The following is a 24,130-nucleotide window of genomic DNA, read 5'->3' on the forward strand; positions in this document are numbered from 1 at the left end:
AAAACCGATAAAAACTACAATTTGATAAATAAAAAAACAGCATCCAGTAATTAAATTCTCGATAAAACATTATCTTTTTGTACAGTGTTTAAAGATTACATAAAATATTTGAAATGTTTTTGATAAGCTCAATTTTTAAGCCGATGTAATAAGTTCACTAAGCTAACGTTCATATAATTATTTATTTATAAAATTATATATACAAAATTACGAAGCATTTTACGAAGTCAGAAAATTAGAGTATTACTTAGTATTAGTATTTTATATATACAGTATATACATATATACATAAAGGCCGAAACAATCACAAAGTATTTCGCAATGTGGCAATGGTAAATTGTGAAATTATTTACAAACTTGTATTAGTCAATAATGATTCTAGGAACATTGCCTTGTTTATTTACTTGGAAATGTTATATGTTTTCGACCTTTAATTTTGAGAGCAACGACTTTAAATCCTTAAAAAAAATCGATAATGCAAAAAGAATAATTTCACTACTGCAAAATATCCATACACAAGTTTTTATTTATTCTAATGTACAATATATATATATATAATATATTTGTAAATCTTTTATAATACTTCAAATGCCGCTGGGGCACATAATAATAGCTTTGTTCATTTTTTTTTAATAATCTGACTGGAATCACATTCCTTGTTTTTGTGCAGGACATCACATATTTTGTTTTCTTTAGAATTAACTAAAGTTCGCCTCATTTTGTTATCAAAATTATATGAAAAGATGGAAAAAACTTTCATTTTATTTACACATTCTCTTCGATAAAGTCAATAAAAAACACAAAGAGAAAATAGAAATATAATTTAAGTACACAAACCCCTCCAATACACATTTCTGTACAATATATATATCATTTATATATAATTTCTGCTTTTCACAATATATAAAATTATTGAGCTAACTCCAAGTCTTTTTTTATTTTAGTATAAAAATAACAAGCACTATTTTATCTAACGATAAAATTAAGAATTCTCAAATGTCAGCTGCCGCATTAAAATGACAGGAAAAGTAAATATCGAATAAAAAAAGGCATTTCGTTACTAGAAGCACAAAGCAGCGGTACTTTTTTTTTCGAAGATTATTTTTCACTTTATCGAAAATAGTATACTTAAATAGCAAAACGCGATATTGCTAGGATAATTATTATGGCATTAGATTCAGTTAATAGTTCATCCTATGTAATGCCCTAATTTTAACCGGCAGATAGGAAGAATTGAGAAACTATCAATACTTGCATAGATCAAGGTATGATACTTCCAGGAACTAGCATTATCACTTCATCTGAGCGGAAAAGGCACGTAACGTTCCATCCGAAAACATTTCTTATAATATTTTTTGGTACAACAGGCAATTTTGTTTTTTGAACAATCGACTTAAAAATCGTGACTAATCATAATTTGGCAACCACTCTTAACGTGATCCATGACTTGTTCTTTGAGTTGGCAGATTTGATCCCTCAGTTTGTTAACCACGTTACCCAGTTCACTATTTTCGTTTTTTAGAGCGGCTACTTTACTTTCTAAACGGGATATTCGTTCGAGTTTCCTTTTCCTGCACTTACTGGCGGCGATCCTATTCCTTTCTCGCTTCCTTTCCAGCTTGATCTTCTCCTGGTTCTCCATGTCGATGGGGGAGAGAGGCGGTGTCACTCCGATGCTGGGCACAGTCTGTGGTTCGTCTTTGATGGTAACCAGAGCGGTGGGTACCGTAACCAGGGATGCGTCGTTGCTGTTGGAGGTTTCATTAGCCGTTGTGCTGGGTGAATAGGTGAGGACGGTACATGACGAGGTTATGACGGCCGAATTATCCGACGAAATTACCGGTTGTGGTATGATGCTACCCGCGCTGGGTGCAGTTGACTGATGAAGTTGAGCCAATGCGTCGACGAATCCCCTGGCGTACTGCTCCTGTTCCTCGGTGACCGTCTTGGAAAATAGAAACTGTGTCGGAGTCGGCGTTGTCGTAACTAAACCATTCTGTGCTATAATCAGCCTTTCTAATTCTGGAGAAGCTAGTTTTAGCATATTTAAGTCAGGTGATGACAAAAGTGTTGTGAATTTACTTTTCTTGCCGATTTTAGGGCTGTCCAAATCCAGCGTCATTGTCCTTTTTAACGTTTTGATGTCTTCTTTCGAGCGAAATTGAGAGTCCTCGTAGAAAGTCGTCTCCATTTTGGTTAGGAAAGCTTCGATGTCGACACCACAATACGTTCGTACTGGATGGATGGAGATAGCGCGGTATCCACGTTGCCTGCTTACACGTCGATGGCCTTTGATGAGCCGATGCCGACTATACTATAAATGTACGTTATACGACGAAAAACGGTCGATTTTTCACCTTAAACCTGTACTATATCGTGACTCACCTAGACTTCGTCCTATCCTACTTTATAACGCTGACTCACGATACCCAGGATGGCGTGATGTCACTTTCTCCTCTTTCTATTGGCTGACGATGACGTCACCTCTAGGAAATTTACCCAATTATTCTTTTCGAGAAAACTACGTCGTACGGATGACGCCGCGTGACGTACTACCGCGCCAACCAATCGCGTTACGACAAACGATTCTCGTGTGCTTCCGTTGTAGCGGGAAATTGGAGTGAAGAGCATTTAGTAAGGTGATTTTTTTTTTCGTTTGCTTTTTACTATCCGTTTTAATCGGATAAATATATCATTTAGAAAAAATATGTTCCGTAATGATATGTTTATAAACAATAATTACAATTAACTTCCTAATTAGTTTTTATTTACAAAAAGATATTTTCGTGGAAACCCTAGTTTTTCATTTAACACATAACAATTAATTATTAAACATTATTTAATATGAATTATAATTTTTTTAAAATAGTCTATATTAATATACTTTATAATAATTAATTAGCATAAATTCAAAACAATAATGAACAGCGATAATAATGTTTAACAGTTGATTACATAATATTTAACACGTGTTACCGCATAGCTCAACCTAAACACTACTACACTTATTACCTATATTATGACGGAGTTTAAAATATACGTCATAAAATATTTAATAGGTAAGTATGGTGATTGTAAAATCAATACATTCACTTGTTAGCTTGAACAAATTTACGTTATGTTCATTGACGAAGATGATTTCAAGAACAAATACGAATTCACACCTTTGAATTTCATACGTGTTTAGGATTTACACAATCTAAAATATATTTCCTGTGTTTTGTTTGTTCCTGCTTAGCATTTACACGTCCATTTATTGTATTTATATTCATTGAAGATAAAAATGATTAGAAAATATAATTTTTATCTTCAATCTTTACTTTTTTAAATATGGATTTTCTTGTAAATAATCTTATAAAAGATACAATCCACATTTTAAAAAATTAAGTAACATTTTTATCATTTTTTAAAATTTTTGAATAAAGTTGGTTATATATATATTTATGTACAGTAGGCTCTTTTTCGATTTTAAAATTAAATTAGGTCACAGTAAATAGAGAAACCGGTTGAAATTTTCGATCCTAAGCTTTGTCATACTTATTCATCACAAATTATAATTAATTAACCTCTAAATCTGCTTATGCTCTTACATTTTAATAACAAGATAAAGTTGACAATATTTGTTATTAAGAGTTTTATATGATTTCCATTTTTAATAGTGATATTTTTTCTGTTGAAAATGAATTTAATATTTTAATAATGAAGAATATAAATATTAACTATTTTTATTATTTAACTATACCGTTTACTATTAACTTCCAAAAACTCTTAAGCCCTTCAATTCGAATAGAAGGTAATTCTAAAAATTTATGTGACAAAAATATAACTGTTTAAATGCTTTAAATATGGTTTCAGTCTACAATAAAATTAAATATAAGATATAAATATATATAGAAATAATTTTATGATCCAGATCTTAAGAACGGTGTTTAAAAATCAACAAAATTACACTACCTATAGAAACATTATTCAACCTGTTCGTGCATGACTATAGTCACGTGTACTGTACTGTACATTTTCATTCTCCGTTAAAATTGTTTTGTTTATATCACATGTTATATACATTATGCGTTTTAAGACATGAAGTTTATTTCATAGTTTTTTTTGTATTTTTTACTCGAAGTTTATAATTTTAGCATCAATGCACAGTAATTAAATTAATTAATTTATTTATTATCTCCGTTTTTAAGGACTAACATTAGCTAATAGTTAGCTAATGTTAGTTTTTAAAATGAAGACAAAAAACGCCCACATACTGAATAAATCAAATGTTTATATTCTTATGTATTTTAATAAATATATCAAAAATCTATCAAAGAATCAAATAAGCTATGCTAAATATTTTGTTTTAGTGGTAGTGTAGAAAATATTTTGTTAATTCTCATAAAAATTTTTATTGAATGTTTTTATATATTTTTATAATACGTTTTCTATAAGTCTGTTTAATTTATGTAAATTATCATCAGATGATCCTTTATAACACAAACTTAATTATTTGTTAAGTAATTGAATTATAATAATTTATAAATCATTACAGTAGTTCATTTTTAGTAGTTAAAAATCATCTTTTCCAAATTTTGCATTCTAATTTCCTTGCATAAATTTAATATAAAAATTTTACAATTTAAATTTGAAATAATTACTAATTATATTCATAATTATAATTTTTTATGATTATAAAATATAAAAATAGAAAAAGTAATTTTATAATTAAAATTTATATATACTACATATAAATTTATTTATTTAAATAGTTCCATATAAACATTTGAAATTATTAAATATAGTTAAATTAAACTGTCATATATATGTTAGTACTATATTGATATAATTTTTGAATAAAATATTTCAGTATATGAAATATTTTAAAACAAACCTGGAATTTCAACTATATACTCGATTCTGAACAGATATTTTATTTATATGTTTTAAATATGCTCATATTCGAAAGATAAATTCACATATGCATCAATATTATGCAAATATAAGTAAATTACCTGTTCAAAAAGAGAAAAATGTATTTGAAACTCAAGATTCAAAAGTGATTTCATGTTTTTTTAAATTATTGAGAAGTACTTCAATCAATAAAAAGTCCAAAAGGAATTGTTAAATCTATTTATTACATTAATAATATATTATTAGCTATTAAAATTAATTTAAACTATATATAATTGTTACATCGTCTCTGATAAAATTTGAATATAAGGAGATTTTGGCATAATTATTAAAATAAGTATTTTATTGAATTAGGCCTAAATGAAGGAATATTAAATAACATTTTATTAACAATTGCCTATTATTAGATATACCGTGAGTATAAAATAAAGTTTTCGATTTAAAATTTTTCAATGTTTTTTAATACTTTCCTATAATACAAGAAAAAACTTTAGACATTACTCAATTTCATAAAACAAGTTTAGAGCTTCATGAGTAAAAAAAAAACACTTCCGGTTCCGGGCTGACTTCTGTTTTTACAGTGACCTTGTAGAATTATAGTTTCTTGTTGTTGAGATAGCTAGGAATGAGCCTAGATGTGCATATGATAATCTCTGGCTAAATGCCAATTTGACGTCTAGTTGTTTCAAACAGACACATTTTAAATGTTTTATCCGTTTCATCTTAAAATGCTGTGTATATTGACAATTATATAAGGTTTTTTTTATTGGATGATTCTAGAAACTTTGTATTAGCCGGAATGGGGAAGGGAACTAGTACAGTACAATACGAAGAAAATGATGCAATATTTTATAACGATTTCAACTACTAACTACGATCGATAATTGAAAACACTCAATGAAAGATTTGTATATTTTGAAATTAAGATATCTTACTATAATAGAGATAAGATTGTAATGATTTTGAATAGTCATTTGAAATGTAAATCGAAAACTAAAAGTTTTATTAATATTTAGTTATTAGGTTGCTTACGTATAATTTATTTAATTCATATATTTATCCAATTTCTTCCAATATTTCTGGTTAGATTTTTAAAAATATTTTGGCATTTAAAGCAAACTTATAAAGAAATATAAAAATATTACATAACCAGAAAAAATTTTTAAAAAGTACTTTGTAGATTAGTTATTTAATTTTTTGCTCAACAGAGATTTTGTGCCAACTTAATATGTCAGCTACGAAAATCTAAAGCTACTGATGACTCATACTGGTAAACGCAACTTCCCACGTGCTTACACTTCCAAAGACATTTTTTTAAATCAGGTTTTTGAAAACGGACATTTAATAAAATAATAGTAGCCGTTTAATAGAACAGTTTGATTCATATTTTATTTTTGAGCTTCCGGCTAGCTTCGTGGTGAAATCATCGAAGAAAGGGTACTGTACTTGTTTGCTTGTTTATTTATGAAACGACTTTGAACTTTAATCAGTTCTCGTTTGCTCAATGTTCTGGATTTATTTCATTTCAGAGTTGGAATATAAAAACTATCATTGTCACTAAACTAACATTTATTTTTTAAAAAAAAACACAGGAAATAAAAATTCAGATTAAAAAATAAGGAATAAAATTATTATACTAAACAAGTGAATAGTAATTTTCAAAGCTAAAAAAGGAAACGATTTATAAATGCATTAATTAATTCTATTTTAAATTACGGCAATACAGTAAACGAGGGGGGAATAGAAATAAGCAGACCCAAAAAGTTTTTACACCCCTCGAAAGATGTAAATCAATGGTCGAAGATCGTTCCTAGGGCCTGGAAATATCCAACAAAGCTACGCCCAATGAAATGAACTCTTTTTAATTCGCGGGAATTGGAAGTGAATTTAAATATTCGTGTCAAAGAGAAAACTGTGACAAGGAACTGACTAAATTACTCGATTATAAGAATTTAACAATATATTACGTTAATCTACGTTTTAATTGAATGTTAATTCATAATCACTATCATAATAATAATTACTATAACAGTGATTATCATTAAAACAATTCTTAATTTTATTTTATTTTAAATTCGTAATATATAACAAAAATGTGCTAATATAAATCATGGCAATATGAAATAAACCTAAATTACGATTAGTACATACAATTTAAAGGTGCGGATTAATTATTTTTACTTTATTTAAAAACTATAAATGATACAATTTCGTATATAACGAAACGAAGATTCATTGACAGAAATCTACTGAGAAATTTGCATTGATGTGACTTTAGTTAAGGCCCATATTTCTAAAATATTACGTGTGAAGTTTGTTCCCCGTGGAATATGATAACCGCAGTAATTTAAATAATTGAAAAAAAAATCGAAATTATATTTTTAAAGCTGTTAAGAAATCAAAATAAACTGTTTATTAGGTTAATCCAGAATGAATTTATAGCAATAAATATAATTTTATTTTTGGTACACTGTTATTTTATAGTTTTAATATTTTCTTCGTTTGTAAGTAATGTTTATTTAATCAAATGTTATTTTCTTTATATTCGTAGCTGTCAAAATCGAACGTCATTTGATTCTGTCAACTAATCTCATGTTCTTATAACAAATGTCAGTTATTGTACTCTATTTTTATTATCAGTAAAATAAAATACTTGAATTATCAAACAATAAATAAGTATGTAAGTAATATTATCCTATCAATTTACGAATTTAATGTTTGTAAAGCTAACAGTTCTCGTTTGCTTAATGTTCTGTAAAGCTAACAAAATATTAATAAAACATGAATTTCAACAATGTTTAGAGAAAGTACTTAAAAACATTTCCCAATATATGAATAAACGCGTGAATTATCATCTGTACTATAGAGTTTATGAAATATCTATTCCTTGATTCGAGTTTATGAATAGAGTTTATGAAATATCTATTCCTTGATTTCCTTTCTTATAAATCCAGGGTTAATGTATTTTAATGAATCAGAACCTTTTCCACTGTATCCTTTATTGTAAAGGCCGATGCACACTGGTGATAAAATTAAGATAGTAATGAACGTCAACGACAGGATTCATGCAAACATCTCTGACGATTGTTAAGGTTAAAAAGCTTAACAATCAACGATCGCCTTAAATATCGGGCTATAAACTGGCTAATTATATGCATCGGACTTTGAGTTGTTATTATTTATAAGCTTAACAATCGTCAGATTTTGATAACAATTAATAAAACCAGTTATTGATATGTTAGTTGTTTTAATTTCGCTGCCAGTGTGCATCAATGGAAAAAGTTTGCCTTCATTGCATAACAAAATGAACGGACTGTACGTTCTTTTACCATATTAATTATACAATTGAAAAATATTCAAATGATTTAAACGTTTATAATATTATGAAGCTGTCAATACAATTTAAATTGAGAAACGTTGTAATGGACAATACTTAAATACACTAATATGGTTCAAGTTGAAATATTATTAACTTTCAGTAGTCAATTTTCATACTAAAGTAACTAATTTCATTTAAACATATTACAATGTTTACTCAAGTTAAGAACGATTCAGTCAACCAAGGGCTGAATGGATAAAACCACTGGGTGTTTGGTCATGGGTTCGCGCCTCGTCAACGGGATAGTCACGTGGAGTTTCCCGGATTTTTTTTTTTTTATGTTTGTAACACCTAAATAGGGGCCATATTCTCATAAAAAGTCCTCCTGGGAGAGATCCCTTCTCGGCAGATCGCCCATATGCTGTATTACCACATATAAACAGAACAAACGAACGATTCACTTTATGAACAGTGAGCTTGTCCGTAAAGCGAGACCTTACTATGCATAAAATAAAGTAACAGTCAATTAGATATGTATTGAAATCACTCATAAAAATCCTGAATTAATATTTTAGAAATATTTTCATTATAATACTAATTAATGAAAGAGAGTCAGCATAATCGAAAAATTTATTTGAATGTAATAGACGTTTGGAAATGTATAAAATAAAACTTTGAAAACGGTTTAAAAAGCTAAAGCTCTTCTGGCAATTAAAAACAATTTTTTATATTTATAAATTTTTAAACTTTTTCCTTATTGTATCTTAAATTATTACACTCAAACCTGTTTTTGTGCGGTCGATTTTTGTGCGATTTTTTATTTGTGCGGTTTGTTTTGTGTGATTTTTTGTGTGCGGTATATGAATTTCAATCAAATTGGTATACTGCACAAAAATAATTGCACAAAACACATTGCACGTATAAAAAATCGCACAAAAAAAGACCGCACAAAAACAGGTTTGAGTGTATTTCTATATATCGATTTAAATTGTAAAAGTAATTATGTAATATGCTTTTAAACATTTGTCTGTAATATTTATATCAAGAATACAATAAAATCCACTAAATTTAAAAACTTCTGCTTCACAAGAAAGATATAAGATATTGCCACTTTTTCAACAATATTTGGAGATCTTGAAGACGGTGAGAGGTAAATGTATATACTATACATTAATAGTAAAGTAAAACTTATTCGCAAATGGTTTGTTTTTAAAATATTTTATTGAAAATGGGTAATCTAAAATGAATTATTTTAAATTTATAAGCAAAAATGAAAAAAATCACATTTTTTTTAATTATGCACTAACGAACATAATTTTAATATGTTACAATATTGATAATTGATGAAATTAATAGAATTTTTTAGTTAACAAAAATTTCATTGGTTGTGAAAATTTCCTATTATACCATAATATAAGTTTAATACATCGCAATCTAAATACTCTTATCTAATATAAATTTTGGATTGATCCTATTATTGTCTATCAGTTATTGTGATACCTTGTTTTCTAAATTCAATTATTTTTATTTATATAAATTAGTTCAACATTCAAAATATTATTTTTTAAAGATTAATTATAGTATCAACAATTCGATTCTCTTGTAAATGAGTAGGTAAAGTTAATTAATGAAGTGTAACAATTTTTCTAATGAAATTTTTTGGTTACGCTTTGGAGAAAAGTAGATACAAGAAACATTTGTTCGGTTGATTGATTGAAGTAGAAAAATAAGTAATGGAAGACCACTGCGATGGATTTAGCTGCAATCAATTGGATGATTACATGCAGAATTGGATCGTATTGGTCGAATCTTTCTATATTAAAATATTAATTTTGGATATGGGTTAGTGTCAATGGTTTAAAATCACACATTGAAGACAAACTAAATACAAAAGATATATAATTAATTAATATCAAAATATTTCTCGCTTCTCTTTGGAAAAGCAAGAATAATGCCATAAAATATATTCGCTTAAATGGCACATTAATACCTATTATTGTAATTTAACCTAATATATTATAAATTTCAATATATTTTGAAATTAAAATTATTTTGTTATAATTAATATTTCTGAGAGTAATATAATTTTAATTAATTTAAAAATTATTTTTAATTTTTTTTATTCTGTTTCATTTTAAATGAAATTAGAAAAAGCATTTTTAAAATATCTTCCTTGCTAAATCTGAATTTGAAAATTTTATTCTTTATATATAATTAAAATTTCTATAAATTTTGCTACTTAAAAAAACTAAGAAAGTTATGCAGAAGTCGGCCAATTGAACTCAAAATATAACTCATTTATATTCATTCCATATTTTTTCCATTATAATTTTTTCTGCAAATAATGCTTGACTTCGGAATAGTTTAATTCCTTCTTTTAAATGATGAATTATATTTAATATTAAAGCTAATATTTTGACCTTTAGTCAGTCAAAATATTTTTCTTTAATTAAGCCATTATATTTAAGAACCTGTATTAAGTTATTAATATAATGTAATAGAGCTGTTAATTAATAAAGTGTAAATAATTCATAATAAATTATAAATATTATTGTAAAAGTTAAAAAAAAAGTCTATTATGTCTACTACGCGTAATTTAAATTAACAATCATGTTTACATTGTTTTAAAAAGTTAAGAACATTTTAAATAATATCTTAATTTGGTAAACCTAACAATTCTCTTGATACATATTTGAATACTAGGAGAATTGACTTTACGCTACGTTTGTAATTGTATCGATTATTTCTTCTCAGAGTGACGTGGTCAGCATCTAAAAAAGTGGATTATGTCGGCTCTAGAAAAATTTTAGTTTAACTTAATATAGACAATTTGCTCAAGTAAACGTTTTTAATCCGTTATTCGAACAAATATTTAAATATTTATAAAAAAAAAAAAAAAAAAAAAATAGATTCTTAAGTATTTTAATATGTTTATAATAATAACATTTATTACCGTAACAAATTTGATAATATATACACAAATATTAAAATTCGACTTTAAACTTTTTTCATAGTATATGTAATAAAACCAAATAAGAATATAATTAGTGACTTAAACTCTATAAATAGCCTACTATTCTTGAACTTTTTTCTTCGATCATTCTTTAAGGCATAAAATTCGATGCCTCAAAGAACTGAAAAAACTGACCATTTCCAACTGAAAAATGGCAATAAAATGGTAGTAGTATGTTATTTATTATTTAAATTAATTAAAATGTGTGATCTATATATATATCAATAATTTTTAGGAAAAACTGATAGGATGTTAAAACTTCAAATAAAAGTATCAAAATTTATTGTATGCAGTAAATTAAAATATAATCTGTCTGGAAAACTGTTTGACTAATAATTGAATCAAATTCGATATCCTGCACAACTTTTAAGGATCTTTTAATACTTTAAAAATTATGCATTGCATTCTTAAATAATTCATTAAAGAAACTAAAACTTTTAAGTTATTTATAAAGTTATACGTTATATGTATATATAAATATAATATATATTATTTATTTAATATTTAAAACCTTATTTATACACGAAAAATTTTTAAATATTTGTATAATATTTCAAAAACTGAAAAATATAAATGTTAATTTACATTAATACGAAGGCCTGTAATGTAAAAGAGCAGGCTGTCATAAAAACAATAAACAGAAGTAATAAATTTGAAGAAATTATAAATAAACTTGTAAGATGAAAATAATAAAGAACTTAGGAGATCGGCAAAAAATTAAAAATTATTAAAAAGGTAATCTTTTATATTGAAATGATTATAGAAAAATTTACATTAACTATAACGAAAATTTATTTTTCAAGAAATTCAAATAAAATTTGGAATGTTATTAATAAATTTTAAGAATATTTTTATTAAAAAACGCAAATTTTATGCATTGTATTTTTGATATATATATCAGTAAATTAAAATAAAAGAAACATGTGCTTCAATTTAACAAGTTTAAGAATTGGGAGGAGATATGATGCAGATACCTGTCGGCGCCAGGTAGACACAAGGTGCCGTAGTGTCGGCAGTCAAGCGGTCTGTTAAAAGTGTCAGACAGTCTGGCATCATCAAGCACAGACAGTATGGGCAGACAGAGAGTTTTGAACTATTTGTCATTTTTATTATATTAAATTTAGGAATTATACTAATTTCATTAATGATTTTCATATAATCAACATTTGTAGATAACATACAGGAATCTTACGACAGATATAACATTCATTGTATACTTAAAAAAAAAAAAACTCTAACTAAAATATGGAGAATATTTTGAAAATTGCGATTAAATATAGATTTTGTAAAGACGCTTATTTTGCATTTATTTAGTGAATGTAACTTGCTGAATACGATTTACCAAATAAAATTTTTTAATATCATTAAAAAAAGATAATAATTACGTAGTCTTCAAATAAAATTACATAATTAGGCCTATTAGTAAATTTTATAGACTACTGCATTATTACTAAATTCAATTAAAGTTTCTTCATTCTTGTTTGATCTCAAGTTCTGAACTTTTAAAATAAATGATCAGTTTATCTGATTCTTTAAACGGATCGAACGGAATGGATTTAGTATTGATTAAATTGATAATAATAAAAAAATCAATTTTTTTTTACAGAAATTAAGCAATTATGATAGTGTCAAACAATACAAGTGTACAGGATTTTAGAAACAACTTTTGCGATGTAAATAGTGACTGTTTTTTAAAAATCCGAACCTTACTAGAAATTGAAATCGATTTTTAAATTTTACAAAAATTGTAAAACTAAAGCTTTACTAATATAATATGTTTAAAGAGACAATGTTAATTTTTATTTATAGTTTTATAGAAAATTAATAAACATACTATGATGATAAACAATGTACAGTAATTTTATTATTTAACATTATCCAATTTGCATTTCGATTCTATGAATAGTTACATAAGCATTCACTTATATAATTTTTCTATAAGAAAATTATATAAAACTATTCAGAAATTATTTTATAATAAGATATCTATTGATGATAATACTGTATTTCTCATCTGACAATTATTAAGCCTGAATTGATTTATGAGAAATGAATGCTTATATATTAATGAAATATTCACGATTATTTTATGTTAAGTAAGTAATCGTGGAATCGAAATGAAAATTGGGTGATGATAAGTAATAAAATAATAGAAATGTTTTTTCCCGAGATAAATTTATAAATTAAAATTAAAAAACAATTAACGCTATTTATTTAAAATGTTATAATATTAGTAAAGCTTTAATTTTATAATTTTTGAGAAAATTAAAAATGGACATTGATTTTAAGTGTTAAAATTTCCAATACAAAAAGTTTATTCTAAAACCCTATAGACTTAGGCTATATTGAATATCGTTATTATCACAGTTACATAATTTCTATTTAAAAAGCTATTTTGGTATCATCAGTCTATCAACATTAATTGTTTTAATCTCCATAAAATGAATGTTAAAAAATCAGATAAACAAATAGCTTTAAAAGTTTTTGTTAATAACGCGTATATATATATATATTTTAGTATATTTTATAGACACTGTTTACAATTATATAACGTTAACGGGCGTATAGTTTATTTCGGAATTAAAAAATTAAATTACTCATTTTGTTTTATTTGACAGGCTTTTGTAATATTCAAAGAATATTTAATATATAAATTAAATTTTAAATCACTAACTAAAAGTTTTATTTTAAACTTATTTATAAGATTTATCATTTCTCTAATCAAGAAGCATTTCTCTATTTTTTAATTTGAACGTGACTTACAATTTTTTTTATCATTGTGTATTAACATTTAATTTTAAAAAATGAACTTAATACGCTAAATTTAAAAGCTATCAGTTTTAAATTTGCTAGATGTAGGTTTATACAACTACAATAATTATTTTATTGTTGCGCAATATTATAAAAAGAAACAAAATATGGAGACTTCTTACGAATAAGAGATATATGTAATAAATACTGTAGTTTCAATATATTAATAACGAGAATACATATTAGCAATAAATGCTTTAATACTTAGAAGAGATAATAAAATTACAGAATTTACATATAAGCCTGAAAAAATTATATATTTATTTGCATGCGATACATGTAACAAAACGAAAATGAGTGAAGTATAGCTAAAGTAATCATAAACGTTTTTTAGAAAAATGAATGGTTTTTCCTGAACCGAAGTAACTGAACAATAAATAATTGACGCCTATATGGCTGGCCACCAGCAGCGAGAGACGAAAATACGATAAAGACGCATTCTCTCTTCGAAAGTCAGCCATATAGAAGAAGAATAATAGGCGAAATATTATTATGATACACATTAACGTATAAAAAAAGTCATTCATTTATTTAATGAAATGTCTGCATCAGCTGAAAAACAATGCTATTGGTCTTATTTGTTCTCATTCATCTTTGGATTAGCTATTTCGTGATAGTTTCTAAGTCAACAAATCCTGTCTAGATTTATATGATTAAAAACGCAATTATATCCTTCCTTTTGCATGAATCTTGATAAATACAAGTAGAGATCTTGATTGATGATAAAAGAAGCAAATTTAAATTAAACAAAATTTGCAAAATGTAGACAAATCTTGTAATTAATAATGTATGGTATTAACAGTAAAAATTCCACGAAGATTAGGTGCAGATCAAATTGACACGACGATCGTATCTGCGAAAAAAAAGTGGAGATGGATAGCTATACCACTTTCTCTATATCGTCACCTATTTTTATTTCGCTATCAATCTTCAATTAAAATTTATGTTTTTAATATTAAATGTTTTAGAAAATCATCGACGTTCCTAGACATTTAAAAAAAAATGTTTAATCTCTATAAGCCCTTTGGTTTATTGCATGTAAAAAAAATATAAATCATTAAATCATTATCATCAAAATATACTGTAAGTCTATATCAGATATTTCGTAGATCATGATATAAATCAAAATGAATCTAAAACTTAAAATAAAAACAAAATTTAGAGCGATACTTTTAAATTATTTATTCAATTTATTGAGAAATCCATCTTTGAAAATTCCTGTTGTCAATTTTTCAAAAGTGACAAAATGAGACTTTTAAAAAGCAGTTTTGCATTAAGGCAATTAATATAATTACTTAATTGCAATATTAATGTTGTAAAATTATATGAAATTAAATTATTTCAGATAAAGCAATTTACGAGAATGAAGATTTTCAATTGTTCCGTACTTTTTATTTCATGTTAATATTTAAAGAAAAATTGAGGATGAAAATCTGTTTAGAAAATATTTTTTTTATCCTCAATATTACATAAGTTGTTGTATATACAACAACTTAATATAAAAAAAGAAATGTGTTTAAATCGGAATTAAGATAATAGTTTTATAATATTTTTAATGTAATATAACTTAAGTAATATATTTTATATATAGAATTATAGCTTATACAAGTAGAGTAAACAACCTACATTGAACCATAGGAATGTGATTCTCATATAAAACAATTAGATGTTTCATATTTGTAAGCGCAGAGTGAAGAGAATAATCATAGAATATAAATTGAATGCCAGTTATCATTTTATCCATTTGTCATTCCATTTTTCAGCGAATTTAATAAGTTAATGATGTTTTGGAATATTTGTATTTCCTCTATTTTTCATTTTTTCTTTTTAAATATTTTCAAACATAAATTTTCGTTTAGTGAGTTTAGTTTTTTTACAAGAAAAGTTTATCCTGTCGTGGAGATCAGAGAGAATCTTGATCATGTTCATCAATGTCTTTTGTTTTATCTCTATCTCCGAAAGTGTACAGAATTAATTGTCCAGGTGTTCCTTATCTCAACAGTTAGCTTTAATCAAACAAAATCCGAAACGATCAATCATAATTTATTGTCATCGTTTGATTCTACATCATCGAAGATTAGAATGCATTTGAACGCAAAGAAATTATCTCATTAATCATTTTTTGATTTTCCCATCGTTCCAATAGTTCAATATTATAAAAATTCACTAATAAAAACAAAATTTCATCTTTTGTTCGAATTCTCAAGTACATTCATAGATATTATGTTGAATATCCCATTTGATCTGTAATCTACAGGCTTAAACAACATCGTCTTAAGAACAATTCTGTTAATTTTAATGTTATACCATGTCAATTCAGAATCATTAAAGATCAGTTCATTATGATGTTTACTACGTGACATTTGCGGGGAAAAGTTCCAAATGATTATTAACATGACCATGTTAACGATCATGCCGCTTTCTATCTTTTCCCGCCATTTATATATATATTCCGAAAGAAACTGTGAAACGTTTTAAATACACATTAATTGGAATTAGTGCAAATAATCGAATTATGTAATTTGGAGAGAAATTTTCAAAAGCCTTTCTTTCCCTTTCTTTGCTCTTCTCGCCCTGTGGGCACTAAGAGGGTCACTTTTAGCAAGTCCATTATGGGTTCGGCCAGGCCGACAATAGGGCGGCCAGGTGATGAAGGTCTGGGACCGACATATCGGGTCGGATCACCCCCGAAAAATTCCTGGAGATTTTTCGACCTCGAGTCCTCCAGAGCTTTAGGCTGCCACCTTGACTGCTCGGCCATCCGGCCAGCTCTTAAGACTGTTATTGTGTTTGTTTTTTACAGATTAATCTTCATATTTAGTAAAGTTTATTTAAACATGTTTAAGTAAGTGTTATTAACTCTTTTTTAACCGTAGGTAAGTAATCATTCGTAAAAATGACAAACGAAATACATAGTATCTCGGTACTCGAACAATTCGGTATTCAAACACCAATTCTGGGAAAATAATCGCTTGGTACTCGACTGAACAAACGCTACTATCTAGAACAAATTTTTGATTAATGACATATTTTTATTTTTATTTTGTCATCCATAAAAATTTTTTATGATAAAAATTTAAAAATGAAGATGTTGCTGATATTTCTGATTAATATCAACAAAAAAAGCTCAGAAGATAACGATACTTTGTAAAAAGAAAACGCCCTCGTTTAAGTAAAATTAAGATTAACGCATAATACAGAACTTTTAATTGTGATTGTTAGTTAATTATTGGTGGGAAATAAATTATTGATTCCCTTTACAAACATATTTCTATTAGTAATGAAAACCAATAGTGTACTTTTGTTAACTAACCCTAAACCGTGGAACCTTTGGAACCTAACCCTATGTTTTGTTATTAGACCTTTGTTTCGTACAGCACGGATTCGCGTAACGCAGCACTTTTTCAAAACGTAACTACCGTGTTATACGAGGGATACCTGTCCTAATATAAGCAGGAAACCTGTCTAGCAAAAAAAATAGAAATTTTGGGATCGATTGCATAACGTAACTTCAATAAAACCGAAATTTTCGGCATCACATGAAGCTAAATTTTGTCATAATTGTGATTGATTTCTTAATAACCACAGTTACAGTCTATTATTTTTTCTTTTGTTAAGATTGTATTTTCATTGCTTGGAAAGGAGCTGTGACAAAATAATGCCTCTTTATTTATTATTATTTGTCACAACTCTAGAACAGTAAAGGCGAACCTTTTTCTGAATATAGGTCAAAACTGAATTCCGAAATTTAATAACTCTAAATCGTGGATCAAATTTGATTTGAGTAATTAAAAAAATTTACAAATAATATTATAAATTATCATTATTATATTATTACTAATATTAACTATTTTTTACTATACGATAAATGCTCATTGTTAATGAAAAAGTATAAAAAAAATTTATGATGATAATTTAAATTTTGTGGGTCCTTGACACTTGGGGCCCAGGGCTTAAGACCTATTAGTCCTTATGTATATAGTAACCAGAGTTAAGACCAGTGTTGTGACATTTTGTTTCTTAAATAAATTTTGATTAACCCTCTTCCTCTCCCCGCGGGAGGGAATTTCCAAAATTTCCTTAGTGTGCCTTCTCGTGCCGTACCCTGTGTACCAAATTTCAACTTTCAACTCCTAACCTGGTTTGGGCTCTGCGCTTATGATTATCATTATTATTATTATCAATCCATCTCGATTATATTATAAAGATACATTCTTCCCTATACAGTTTGCAATCTGCAGAATGCATAATTATTTCAAATAAAAACAAAATAATTTAATTAATTAATTAAGCGTTACGTCATATAGTTTAGTGATAACAGATGCGATTTCTAAATTTCATTACGAACAGACAAACAAATATCCCATAACAGAAGCAGATTTAATTCCACGTAATCTGGTAACAAGAGGCAACACTTGCTAGTTTGGCAATGCAATTTTTTTCTCTTTTTTTTTTTGTTAAAACTAAAATGTGTAATAATTAGAAATTTACAAGTAGGAATATGCAGATATGATTCAATATTTTAAATTTTATTATATTTATTTAAATTATAGTTAATAGTATATCTAAAATTTCTTTTAATAAATGTATGTTTTCGTTTATTTTTCATCTATACTTATTCAAATTGAAGTTAGAAAATTTTATTATCCAGAAATAATTCATCAATCCTAGCAAAGGCAAATAGAATTATGTAAAAAAGTTATTGTATAATTTAAAAAGTAAAAAAATAAACAAATCTGTTTGTTAATATGTGGTAATATTTGAAAACAAAAAAAGAGAAATATAGTTTTCTATTTGTTTAAACTTTTTATAAATATGCCGACAATTATATTGCAATGTATACTACTGTTTATTTAATAAATGTATATTATTTCATATAAAATAAATTATAAAAATATCACATTAAAAGCTTAGAGATATTAACCACAGTAAAAATCTGCCAACCAGAATTTTCCGTTTTGATAAGCCTCCGTTATATAGAGGATTGTGCTTATAATAATTAACTTTTCTAGAGCAGCTATTCTCAACATGGACCGAGGAGTTCTCTCGGGTCATATGATGATATAAATGAATAAAGGGAACAGTAGACAATTGGAAGGGGAACGCACGCACGACTCAATTTTTACTTTTCAGGCTCTATTATATATAACTGAGGGTAAAAATGACGATCGGTCAAAAAATTATTCTCCAAGATTTTTACATTTTTGTACTCAGAGAACCTTGAAACGTCAAAAATGCATGTTGGGGTTTTTTTTCTATATGCATAGATGTTAGTGCGTGGGAGGCACGATTTTATTTGAAGCTAGTAACTCCTGTGTTTTTTGTCGAAAATTTCTGAAATTTTGCTGGGAGATTTGTGTATTAGGGAAATTAGTGCTATTAAATTTTGGTTAAAGGTCGACGGGGTTGGGAGATAAAGAGGGTCGTGTCATATCTCGAGTAGGGTCTGACTTAATGACTATTTTACTTGATAACAATTTTTTATAAAACCCATCCCTACCCTACAAATTAAGCTTTTTGTCATTTTATAATAATTAAAAATGTAAAAAGTTTTTAAATAAAATATCATAACAGATAACGCCAGACACGCAGTTTTAAATGTTGCCGGGAAAGTTAAGCATCTCAATGCTGGATTTTTTAGATAGGCGATAATGACAACAGAATCTAGTGGTGGACATATTACAGCCTAAGAATTTGAATTATTTAAAAGTTTCTAGATATATTTAAATAATGAATAATTCTTAAGACAAATTCGAAACTACCTAAAAATGAGGACGCCATCTGTGCAAAAAACTCAATAAAGGATGCACGTACAAATTAACAATTACAAACAATTAAAGAAAAGAGCAAGAAAAGTTTCTTTAAGTTTACTGCCCTTCTGATCGGCATTAGTCGATGGAGTATAGAGTGATTGTGTGCATCAGTAGCAATCAAGTATGTTTGGAAAAGAAATACAGAAAACTCGATGTAAACTGGAATCGCACGATATCGAATTATTTTTCCTGTTTTGGCAGGATTCAGTTTTAGGATTTTACTGTGTTGATTAGGTTAAATAGTAGCCGACAATAGCAAATGTTGAAAAACACATTTATTTGCTAACAACACAGACCTTGATGGATAAGGCAAATATCCCACTGGATACTTTTGGAATAAAAGTTGGTGGGTTGCTTGCTACTGAATAAAGTTCACAATTGCCTGCTAAATCTCAGCGTTCTAGGTAAACGTATAGCCTATTAAATATTGTTTTACTGGTCTATAAACAAGGACGACGCCAGCCAATGGGTAAGGGGGGGCAAGATGATGTAAATTGATAGAGGATTGAATTGTATGTAGGTAAAGTAGAAACGATTCATAAAGTTTTAATCATTTACTATGTACCGGAAAAGAAATATCTCAAATAAAACATTTTCTTTAACTTACAAGAAGCCTAAGAAGATTATTTTAATTAAAACTTAGCATTTAAATAACTTTTTCGAATTTCTAGGGGAGGGCAACTGCCCCTCTGCCCCTCCCCCTGGCGACGCCCTTGTCTATAAATGTGGTAGTCGCATAGCTACAAGTTCGGGATGGAGGAAAGGTGTGGCAAGGAAAGTTGATAGTAGTGGCCAGACTAGAAGTACGGTAATAGTAATGAGTCGGCTATTATGAAGGAATGTGACATCAGCCGTTAAGCAGTCACAAACTAAACCTCCATTTTTGTCTGTCCCATACAATGTTTACCGTATACCAGGCTCATTCTTCGGTAGTTTACCATTTAGCAACGAGAAACCATATAACTGCTCGCTGTTCAACGTTAGACGCTTGCATCCTGCAGCTATTTCACTTTGCTTTAGTCCAACCACTACATAGGTAAAAGCACTGCCTGTCGTATAACTGCTCACTATATGTGTGAATCTTATATAATGCAGTAGCCGATTCACAACGACGACGCTGGTATGGTATTCGCAGTTTCAATATTACTGCGCCTGGTCGGTTACTTTTTGACCCAACCTTATATTTGTGGCGAGTTTATAGACTGCTTAGTCTTCAATCTTTGTATTATTTTTAAATATACAATTATGTATTTCAACCATGGATTATTAATTTTTCACAAGAAAATTTGTTACAAAGTCCGGTTCCAGAAGGACTTTTACCAATTTACATAATCATAGGCGAGGAAGAGCCGCGAAAAAAGGTCGACTCCACCTGTGTTGTTTCTTGATTGGAAAAGATATAAGAAAATAGCAAATTCTATTTAGATATACTGTAGTCTTCAATTTGTGTTACTTTTAAATAAATAAATAAATAAATAAATAAATAATATATATATGCTTTGTTTTTAAACTTTAAAAAAAATTTTTTAAAATTTATTTATTAAGCGACGTTTACGCTTTCAAGTAACTCTTGTAAGAACACACTACTCGTATGAGAAGTCCTATGTGTAAACATCGTTTACACATAGGACTTCTCATACGAGTGTAAACATGTAAACATGGTTACACTGTAAACATGTAAACATGGTTACACTGTAAACATGTAAACATGTTTACACTCATATGAGAAGTATCTCATAGAAGTGTAAACATGTGTAAACATCGTTTACACATAGGATTTCTCATAAGTAGAGGGTTCTTATACGAATTACTCCTAAATGTAAACGCCACTTAGATCTTATTTATCAGTCATCACTAATACACTAAGATTATTTTTAATATTTTAATTTTTTGTATGTTTTTTATTTACCCAGTGTTTAATATTATCTTTACTTTTTATAAATTATTTTTGTATAAATAAAACTTAATAATAATAAATACAACCAAAGATTATAATTTTTCAACTTTATCCATTAACCACTAAGAAATCGGAAAATACGTCTATATTTGTTAGGTATTGATGAGAGAGATGTATCATAGGGAAATACATTTGTTCAAATTGTTTACGGCAATCCTAACAATGTGGTAATGAAAGAAGTGACAAGCCATGAAAGTTGAGAAAAATTCAAAAGAGACCATGACTGAAAAAGGTCGATAATGGTTGTTTTTAGAGCAGTGATTACGAACTCGTGATTCGCGTGACGATTTTAAGGTATTCGAATTGAATCAGAGGCATAGCTACCGGGAACAAACTGCTCCAGGCAGGCGCACGAATTATAAGGGCGCCAAGTTAGAAAGGGCAAAATAAAAACTTGTAAAAACATTTGTAGAAAAATTTTTGGATTTAATAATTAATCAATTAACTAATAGATTTGAATCCGTTCGACAATTATGTACACTTTTCAAGTGCATATCTTGTCGCGTCATCTGATAAAAATATTCTGGAACAATCAGAATTGTTACAATTGGCATATTCCTTCGACATTCGCCTAGTTTTGCATCTCGACTGCTTCGATTTAAAATGCGTTTTTATAGTCAAGTAAAAGAAATTACTTCTATAAGCGAAGTTGCTAAACTACTTTTATTTCACACCGCAGCTTCAAATAGGTTCTCCGACGTTATTGCAGCATGCCTCATTTTTTTTAACTTTACGGGCGATGACAACGACAGCAGAACGAAGTTTTTCAAAACTAAAATTAAGGATTACCTTGAAGAACTCGGCTTCTATTATAAGCTACTATTTTAGATGCGGTTTTTTGCGTTTTTGCGGGAAATCGAACATATTTTTAGACTCATCTAAAATTTTTTTAATTCAGCCTGAGAAGAAGGGGACCTAATTCTTGCACTCGATGAAAACGGTTAAGATCGGCTTTATAGCTGTAAAGGTTATCTTACGTAAGAGTTTATCACACCGAATGACCAATCTAATACATTTTAAAAATTCTTTATTCCTCTACTGTACACAATTTAAAGAATTTTTAAAATGTGTTAGATTGGGCACTCGGTATAATGAACTCTTACGTCAGACAATCAGACAACCTTTGTAAATATAAATCAAGTACTATAATAATATAGTAGAAGGGTTAGAAGTACGAAATAATCTAATAAGCTTAATCTTGGCTGTTGTTATTTTTTGCCCGATCAATGCCGGACTCATTTGCTAGTATATGAATAAAATAATTATTTTAAAATACATTGAATAATTTATATTCATTAACTCATCGGCCTATGTTTTAGAGTGTTCTATCCACGAATAAAAGTTATAAATTTTTCTTTTAAGACAAAGTTTTTGTCCGTTAAATTCGAAGTCTGACAAATCGAGGGTTTATTATATTTGAAGAATATCAAGAAATCGTTATTTTGATTTATTTGTTTCGTAAATTATACTTCATATAGTCTATCATAACTTTATTAATAACAGTCATATAAAAAATTATTAATCTCGATTTATAAATTGCTTAAGTATCTGCAAAACTTTTTTTGATTTGCAATTTTAATCAATTATCTTTCATATGTTCGGAGAACATTTCTTTAGAATATTTCGAATATTTCCCAATGGCAAAAGATTAACTCATTCTTCATTCTTCTGAGGAAGATTGAAAGAAAAACATTACCTAAACAGTAACAATAATCCAATTGATCTCGATGTTTATTTCAAATTGATTGTTTTATAAGGCATTCCTGAATGAGAATGATGGAATTATATTTTTATTTGAACATCAAGCTTGTAACATGCACACCTAATGTTATAATGTTAAGAATAATGCTATGTTGTATTACATAAATATTTCACATTTAAAAATAATTATCAACTTTCCTATGCTATTTATTCTTCATCAAGAAATTTGTTTAAAATATCTCCCTAATATATTTTACCCTGAAATTTTCCTAGTAAGCAAAAAAATTCCCTCGGTTTAATAGAAGTTCCTGACCTGACATTCTGCATTCAGTGCATAATTTATTATTTCCGGCTTTTGAAATATTTTCTTTATAGGATTTATTTATTCAAAACCCTATAAGAATTATTCAAGATTAATAAAGCGTATAGCTTAAATATGAAAAATCGCGATAACAGTAATTATTTATGCAAGTTTAAATTAAAATGACCAGTATTATTTTCGGTATTAAATTGTTATCTATTAATGTTGATGTTTAATATATCCTGTAATATTTTAGTTGTATTTGATAAAATTTGATCGTTATATTTAGTATGTTTGAACTTGTTTACTTCACCTAGAA

The 24,130-nt window shown here is 27.5% G+C and overlaps 2 protein-coding genes across 5 annotated transcripts in view; one reads left to right on the plus strand and one right to left on the minus strand.

The window, feature by feature from the left end:
* Window positions 1-508: 508 nt before the first annotated feature.
* On the minus strand, window positions 509-2,383 carry LOC136984534 (transcription factor Jun-like). The gene has a single exon (XM_067281560.1). The coding sequence runs from the start codon at window positions 2,189-2,191 to the stop codon at window positions 1,394-1,396; it is 798 nt and encodes a 265-aa protein (XP_067137661.1). The 5' UTR covers window positions 2,192-2,383; the 3' UTR covers window positions 509-1,393.
* A 54-nt stretch (window positions 2,384-2,437) lies between these two features.
* The window catches only part of LOC136984533 (mutS protein homolog 5-like), a 110,128-nt gene continuing 88,435 nt past the window's right edge, over window positions 2,438-24,130 (plus strand). For 3 of the 4 annotated variants that reach the window (XM_067281556.1, XM_067281558.1, XM_067281559.1), the window contains exon 1: window positions 2,438-2,639. The gene's annotated coding sequence lies outside the window, so the exon portion shown is untranslated. Of the gene's footprint in view, window positions 2,640-5,385; window positions 5,878-24,130 lie in introns of those variants that run through there. The other variant, XM_067281557.1, reaches the window with a different exon arrangement.

The sequence above is a fragment of the Centruroides vittatus genome, unplaced genomic scaffold (genome assembly GCF_030686945.1).
Source record: "Centruroides vittatus isolate TY-2023 unplaced genomic scaffold, ASM3068694v2 contig_922, whole genome shotgun sequence".
NCBI classification, from domain to species: domain Eukaryota; kingdom Metazoa; phylum Arthropoda; class Arachnida; order Scorpiones; family Buthidae; genus Centruroides; species Centruroides vittatus.